The sequence below is a fragment of the Salvelinus namaycush genome, chromosome 2 (genome assembly GCF_016432855.1).
Source record: "Salvelinus namaycush isolate Seneca chromosome 2, SaNama_1.0, whole genome shotgun sequence".
In the NCBI taxonomy this organism is placed as follows: domain Eukaryota; kingdom Metazoa; phylum Chordata; class Actinopteri; order Salmoniformes; family Salmonidae; genus Salvelinus; species Salvelinus namaycush.
Genome location: NC_052308.1, coordinates 25,203,820 through 25,212,001, shown reverse-complemented (window position 1 = coordinate 25,212,001; position 8,182 = coordinate 25,203,820). Strand labels below are relative to the sequence as shown.

The following is an 8,182-nucleotide window of genomic DNA, read 5'->3' as shown; positions in this document are numbered from 1 at the left end:
GATGTTTTAGATAGCAGAAAGATGGCCGCGACGACCGTCAAATCGAAATCCAATGAAACGCTCTATTCGCTGTGATATGAGATTTGCGGAAGAGGAGTTGGCAGGCGTGGCAAAGTAACTTCCGCCTTTAAAACCCATTACAACAGAGAAATGGTGAGTGAGTTGAATCTCTATTTAATCAGAAATACCGATTATATTCTCTGCTTTTAAATTCCCAGGTTGAACCTTAATCTTGTAGGTTGAACCTTAATCTGGTGGTTTGACAGGACGCCCTAGGAAAAAAGTATTGATCAAAGCAAGACAGACTAGAAATCTCTGACAACACCACATTATTAGATCGTTCAATACTATGCAAATGAATGAGGCTAATATGTTTGTAGTAACATGGTTGTAGCAAAACCTGTGACCATGGTACTGCCTGTCTAGAGGTCCAGACAGCAGTCTGTCTGAGATGGACATGTAAAGCCTTAGTAAAAAAAAAAATAATCTGGATGATTGTCGTGATAATTGAAATGTAATAGTGATGTTTTCTATCCGTGAGTTAATGTTGGCACTACCTCCCTCAGACAGCGACCCTGCGCCCATACTTGAACGCTGTGCGTGCCACACTGCAGGCCGCCCTCTGTCTGGAGAACTTCTCCTCTCAGGTAGTGGAACGCCACAACAAACCAGAGGTGGAGGTCAGGTGAGTTGTGTGTGAAAGAGTCTCTCTCTCTCCTCATGATGACATTAGTGTTATTTGTGACACTGTCTTTTCTCATAACAGGAGTAGTAAAGAACTCCTACTACAGCCTGTGGTGATCAGCCGCAATGACAAGGAGAAGGTCCTAATCGAGGGCTCCATCAACTCTGTGCGAGTCAGCATTGCTGTGAAGCAGGTCAGGGAATATGACCCGTCTTTTTGCTTTCAATGTTATCCTTCCATTATCTTGATGTTGTGTGTTTGAAATCAAGCCTTTCATATAGATTTGAAAGCTATCGGTTGTAATCAGTATGGAAACAAAAGTGTGTTTAATGCAAATGCTGATTAGTGCACTGTAATTGGCTCCATCAGGCTGATGAGATTGAGAAGATCCTGTGCCACAAGTTCATGCGCTTCATGATGATGAGAGCGGAGAACTTCTTCATTCTCAGGAGGAAACCGGTTGAGGTGATAAATGAAAATCAACTTAGACGTTCATGTTTTAAACTGGGGTTGAAGGAACCAGTGAGATTCATATCAGGAAAGAAAACAGATGCAGAAATAGAAACAGGAAATTATTCAATTGGTGTTGTTGGTATTGCTGTTGTTGGACTTGCTAATTTTTTAAAAATTCCTTTTCTCTTTCTTCGTCCATCTCTCCATCCTGTCATGTAGGGCTATGACATCAGTTTCCTCATCACCAACTTCCACACGGAGCAGATGTACAAACACAAGCTGGTGGACTTCGTCATCACCTTCATGGAGGAGATCGACAAGGAGATCAGCGAGATGAAGCTGTCTGTCAATGCCCGTGCCCGTATTGTAGCGGAGGAGTTCCTCAAGAATGTAAGACTGCTATGAGTTAGAAGCAAAACCATCTACATTTTATAGAAACGTGGTCAAATCAGTGGGACTAATGGAACAGTATTGTGATGCTTGTCAATGCCTTCCTTTTGTTGCAGTTCTGAGTTGTCCTCTCATCCCTCACTGATCATATGACTTGGCCATCACCATGGATCTGTGAGACAGGGCAGGCTCAAGGGTCCGATAGCAGGAAAAGGGTGGAGAAGCGTACTGTAAGTGAACAACCAATCAGCGAGGAATACCATAGAAAAGTGACCAATCCAGTGTGGGTGGGTGTGTGTGGCACCCAACTGCGTCTCACAAGTATTTCCCTGTACTCATAAATATTGATGACTGTATATAATGAATTATTTTCTAATTAGAACAAATCTCAAAGCCAAGGCGGGTCCTTAAAAGTATTAACCAGGTTGATATTCATGATTACCGGGACAATGAGAATGTGTTGTTGCAACTGAAACAGCCTGTGTTGTTTTTATACATTCTGTGACTTTATGTACTATTGTATTTTGTTACAACAAAGAAAATGTAACCGCAAAATGTAACGATCATCATGGAGATAAATTTAAAAAATATGTATGTTTACATTTTATTACAAGATATCACAGATTTATTGAACTGTCCTAAAATAAACCATGTTTGAAATTATCACCAATAAAACTCATGAGAGCTTGTTTGTAGTTCTGAGTAATGGTGCTCGTGTGTCCCATCCATGCTCTTCTTTTTGTCCACATCCTCATTCTTGAAGTTGAGTGTGTGTGTATACCATTAGATATGTACACTGAGTATACATAACATTAGGAACACCTGCTCTTTCCATGACAGACTGACCAGGTGAAGGCTATGATCCCTTATTGATGTCACTTGTTCAATCGGTATAGATGAAGGGGAGGAGACGGGTTAAAGAAGGATTTAAAATCTTGAGACAATTGAGACATGGATTGTGTATATGTGCCATTCAGAGGGTGTGCCTTTGAACAGGATATGGTAGTAGCAGGGGACAGTCGCACCGGTTTGAGTGTGTCAAGAACTGCAATGCTGCTGTGTTTTTCACGCTCAACAGTTTCCTGTGTGTATCACGAATGGTCCACCACCCAAAGGACATCCAGCCATCTTGACACAACTGGGAAGCATTGGAGTCAACATGGGCATGCGTTCAGGTGGAATGCTTACGACACCTTGTAGAGTCCATGCCCTGGTGAAATGAGGCCGTTCTAAGGACGAAAGGGGCAACTCAATATTAGTGTTCATAATGTTTTGTACACTCAGGGCACTTTAATTTCAAATTATATTTATGTGGCACTAGCTGTGTTGGTTGGGACTCAAGTCTCTGCTAAGATCAGCTGTTTCTCTTCAGTTTGCGCAGAGTAAGGCTCACTGTATTATTTCAGGTGTGAGAAAGGAGAAGTGAATGTGTTGCTTGTTCTAAAATGAGCGAGTCAGATCTTGCATGTTTCCTGGTTAGAGTGTGGGCCTCTAGCGCTGAACTGGGGGGAAGGTAGCTGAGCGTTGGGTAAGTAACCGAAAGGTTAGAATCCCTGAGCGACTGTGAAAAATCTGATGTGCCGTTAAGCAAGACACTTAACCCTAATTGCTCCTGTAAGTCGCTCTGGATAAGAGTCTCTGCTAAATGACTAAAATGTAACTAAAACAGACTGGTTGTAGTATTTATTTTGTTTACGGTTTCCCTCCGTTCGTAAGCCATAAGCTGCAAACACATTTCATTATGGCCAATTATTATCTTCAAATATTATTTTCATAACACTGAGTTCCAGCATATTCATTCAACACTGGTGCTTCTTGGTATGTATTTGTATGCAGTTATGTGCTTGGCTGATTTTGAGAAAATCCAACTGTTAGGTAATCTGTAATAGAGGAACTATGTTCGATGAATCTGAGGCAGCTGTATAAAAACACATCTTTATTGAAGATTTTGAAAAATCACAGGAAAAACATTTAGAAAAACACAGGAAAAATGATCAAAATTTTGGATTCAATAGCAGCCAACATAAGCACCAACAATTGAATATGCCCACATATTTGCATATGATGATGGTGTAGCCATCACATTTTTATAATTGCACATCTCAAAATACTTTTTAATATAAAACATTGACATGAAGAACAATAGTGACACTTCTGAGGTTCAAAATGGACAAGTGAATCACACAATCAATAGTTTGAGGGGCTCATACTTTACAAAAATAAGTTGCAGTCCATTTCTCTCCTAGACAAGACAACGCTGTAAGCTATATATAAAGCCTTAACACACATAAACCAAACTACTAACAAGGACTTACTGCTCTTCCTACCATGAGAATGGAGCAGCAAAAGGTAATGGGTCTGAGTAATTCCCTGAAAGCATACCCCAAAACCCTAGAATGCAAGCAGAACTGTTCATTTAATTCCCATTTCTGTTTGGACCGCTAAACCATTGGTCTGAATGTGCTGTAGACTGACTGAGATACCTACGGAGGAGTAATAAGGCCAACTGATACAATTGTACAGGCCAATTGAGGATGCTTACAGAAAAGCCAAAAGGCTCTGGATCCTTCAGTTCACATTGCTCTGAACATAGACACCAAAACAGGACAAGAATGTGCTCAGAGAGGGAGAAGGGGCAGAAAAACAACCTGGTCTCAGAGCAAAACGTGTTATATTTTACTCAAATCCTTGCCACTCCATTTAGTATGATACACTATATATATACAAAAGTATGTGGACACCCCTTCAAACCTGCTGACAGGTGTATATAATCGAGCACACAGCCATGCAATCTCCATAGACAAACATTGACAGTAAAATAGCCTTACTGAAGAGCTCAATGACTTTCAACATGGTACCACCTTTCCAACAAGTCAGTTTGTAAAATGTCTGCCATGCTAGAGCTGCCTGGTCAATTGTAAGTGCTATTATTGTGAAGTGGAAACGTCTAGGAGCAACAACGGCTTAGTTGCGAAGTGGTAGGCCACACAAGCTCACAGAATGGGAACGCCGAGTGCTGAAATGCGTAAAAGTTGTCTGTCCTCGGTTACAACACTCACTACCGAGTTCCAAACTGCCTCTGGAAGCAATGTCAGCACAAGAACTGTTCGTTGGGAGCTTCATAAAATGGGTTTCCATGGCCGAGCAGCCGCACACAAACCTAAGATCACCATGCGCAATGCCAAGCGTCGGCTGGAGTGCTGTAAAGCTTGCCACAATTGGACTCTGGAGCAGTGGAAACACGTTCTCTGGAGTGATGAATTACACTTCATCATCTGGCAGTCCCGCGGACGAATCTGGGTTTGGCGGATGCCAGGAGAACGCTACCTGCTCGAATGCATAGTGTCAACTGTAAAATTTGGTGGGGGAGGAAAAAAGGTCTGGATCCCTTAGTTCCAGTGAAGGGAAATCTTAATGCTACAGCATACAATGACATTCTAGACAATTCTGTGCTTCCAACTTTCTGGCAACCATTTGGGGAAAGCCCGTCCCTGTTTCAGCATGACAATGCCCCTGTGCACAAAGCGAAGAGTGGAGGATGTTATAGCAGCAAAGGGGGGGGAGGGATTCCATATTAATGCTCATGATTTTGTAATGAGATGTTCGACGAGTAGGTGTCCAAATGTAGTGTGTGTTACTTAAAGTTAGGTTACATTACATTGACCTACAAATGTAATGTCGATCGTACAATATAATATGTATTGTAGGACGTATAGTATCCTACGTCTTGATCGTTTAGTATGATATATTGCGTTCGACTGCTTTAGTAGGATATGCTACGTTCCACTGCTTTAGTATAATATATTACATTTGACTGCTTTAGTATGACATGCTCCGTTAGGTTAGGGGTTAAGGTTAGGAGTTAGATTAAAGGGTTATGGTTAGGGGAAGGGTTAGCTAACATGCTAAGTAGTTGCAAAGTAGCTTAAAAAGTACAGTGCTTTCAGAAAATATTCATACCCCTTGACTTATTCCACATTTTGTTGTGTTACAGCCTGAATTTAAAATTTATTAAATCGTTTTTTCCCCCTCACCCATCTTCACACAAAACCCCATATTGACAAAGTAAAAACATGTTTTTAGAAACTTTTGCAAATTTATTGAAAATGAAATACAGAAATCTCTCATTTACATAAGTATTCACACCCCTGAGTCAATACATGTTAGAATAAGATTTGGTGAGATTACAGCTGTGTTTTTCTGGGTAAGTTTCTCAAGAGCCTTGCACACCTGGATTGTACAATATTTGCCCATTATTATTTTTTTTAATTCTTCAAGCTCTGTCAAGTTGGTTGTTGATCATTGCTAGACTGACATTTTTAAGTCTTTAAAACAGAACTGAAACTAGGTCACTCAGGAACATTCAATGTCGTCTTGGTAAGCAACTCCAGTGTATATTTGGCCTTGTGTTTTAGGTTATTGTCCTGCTGAAAGGTGCATTTTTCTGTTGGAAAGCAGACTGAACCAGATTTTTCTCTAAGGATTTTGCCTGTGCTTAGCTGTATTAATTTATTTTATCCTAAAACAACTCCCTAATCCTTGCCGATGACAAGGATACCCATAACATGATGTAGCCAACACCATGCTTGAAAATGAGTGGTACTCAGTGATGTATGGATGTTGAATTTGCCCCAAACATGATGCTTTGTATTCAGGACATTAAGTTTATTTATTTGCAATTTTACTTTAGTGCCTTATTGCAAACAGGATGCATATATATTTTTATTCTGTACAGTCTCCCTTCTGTTCACGCTGTCATTTAGGTTAGTATTGTGGAGTAACTACAATGTTGTTGATCCATCCTCAGTTTTTCCCTATCACAGCCATTAAAAACGAACTATTTTAAAGTCACCATTGGCCTCATGGTGAAATCCCTGAGCGGTTTCCTTCCTCTCCGGCAACTGAGTTCGGAAGGATGCCTGTATCTTTGTAGTGACTGGGTGTATTGATACACCATCCAAAGTGTAATTCATAACTTAGCTTTGCTCAAAAGGATATTCAATGTCCGCTTAATTCTTTTTTATTTTTTTTACCAATCTACCAATAGGTGCCCCTTTGTAAGACATTGGAAAACCTCCCTGGTCTTTGTGGTTGAATCTGTGTTTGAAATTCACTGCTCGACTGAGGGACCTTAGAAATAATTGTATGTGTGGGGTACAGAGATGAGGTAGTCATGTTAAACACTACTATTGCACACAGAGTCCATGCAATTTATGTGACTTGTTCAGCGAATCTTTACTCCTGAACTTATTTAGCCTTGCCCTAACAAACGGGTTGAATACTTATTGACTCAAAACATTTCTAAAAACATTATTCCACATTGATATTATGGGTTATTGTGTGTAGGTCAGTGATACATTTCAAATTTAATCAATTTTAAATTCAGGCTGTGTCAATACTTTTCCGTAGTTGCTAAAATGCTAATGTTGTCCGTGATGAGATTCGAACACACAACCTTTGGGTTGCTAGACATTCACGTTATACGCCTACCCATCCACCCTCCTTTTGTTTTTGCTTTAAGTAATCTATCATCCCAAACATATAACTAATTTACCATACTAATTTGAGCGTGCCAGATGTACGCAGGCTAATGTAATGTAACCTAACAAAGTAACATATCATACTTAATGGAGTGGCATGGATTTTTGTAAAATACAGCACCAGTCAAAAATTTGGACACACCTACTCATTCAATGGTTTTTCTTTATTTTTACAATTTTATACATTGTAGAATAATAGTGAAGATATCAAAACTATGAAATAACACATATAGAATCATATAGTAACCAAAAAAGTGTTAAACAAATCAAAATGTTTTATTTGAGATTCTTCAAAGTAGCCACCCTTTGCCTTGTTGATCGCTTTGCACACTCTTGGCATACACTCAACCAGCTTCATGAGGTAGTCACCTGAAATGCATTTCAATTAACAGGTGTGCCTTGTTAAAAGTTAATTTGTGGAATTTCTTTCCTTAATGCGTTTGAGCCAATCAGTTGTCTTGTGACAAGGTAGGTGGTATACAGAATACTATTTGGTAAAATACCAAGTCCATATTATAGCAAGAACAGCTCAAATAAGCAAAGAGAAATGACAGTCCATCATTACTTTGAGACATGGTCAGTCAATTCTGAAAATGTCAAGAACTCTGAAAGTTTCTTCAAGTGCAGTTGCAAAAACCATCAAGCGCTATGATGAAACTGGCTGTCATGAGGACCGCCACAGGAAAGGAACACCCAGAGTTACCTCTGCTGCAGAGGATAAGTGCATTAGCATTACCAGCCTCAGAAATTGCAGCCCAAATAAATGCTTCACAAGAGTTCAAGTAACAGACACATCTCAACATCAACTGTTCAGAGGAGACTGCGTGACTCAGGCCTTCATTGCTGCAAAGAAACCACTACTAAAGGACACCAATAGTAAGAAAATACTTGCTTGGGCCAAGAAACACAAGCAATGGACATTACACCGGTGGAAATCTATCCATTGGTCCAATTTTCCAAATGTGAGATTTTTGGTTCCAACTCCCGTGTCTTTGTGTGACGCAGAGTAGGTGAACGGATTATCTCCGCATGTGTGGTTCCCACCGTGAAGCATGGAGGTGGTGGTGTGATGTTGCTTTGCTGATGATACTGATTTATTTAGAATTCAAGGAAC

The 8,182-nt window shown here is 40.1% G+C and overlaps 1 protein-coding gene across 1 annotated transcript; it reads left to right on the top strand.

The window, feature by feature from the left end:
- Positions 1 to 31: 31 nt before the first annotated feature.
- LOC120025016 (actin-related protein 2/3 complex subunit 4-like) lies at positions 32 to 2,223 on the top strand. The gene is made up of 6 exons (XM_038969448.1): positions 32 to 153; positions 567 to 685; positions 767 to 878; positions 1,055 to 1,150; positions 1,358 to 1,528; positions 1,645 to 2,223. The coding sequence occupies exons 1-6, from the start codon at positions 151 to 153 to the stop codon at positions 1,648 to 1,650; spliced, it is 507 nt and encodes a 168-aa protein (XP_038825376.1). The 5' UTR covers positions 32 to 150; the 3' UTR covers positions 1,651 to 2,223.
- Positions 2,224 to 8,182: the final 5,959 nt, after the last annotated feature.

Bases quoted from the DNA above. Each gene is read 5' to 3' on its own strand.
- LOC120025016 (XM_038969448.1), top strand. The intron at 686-766 runs GTGAGTTGTGTG...TTCTCATAACAG, and splicing joins AAACCAGAGGTGGAGGTCAG to GAGTAGTAAAGAACTCCTAC. The intron at 1,151-1,357 runs GTGATAAATGAA...CCTGTCATGTAG, and splicing joins TCAGGAGGAAACCGGTTGAG to GGCTATGACATCAGTTTCCT.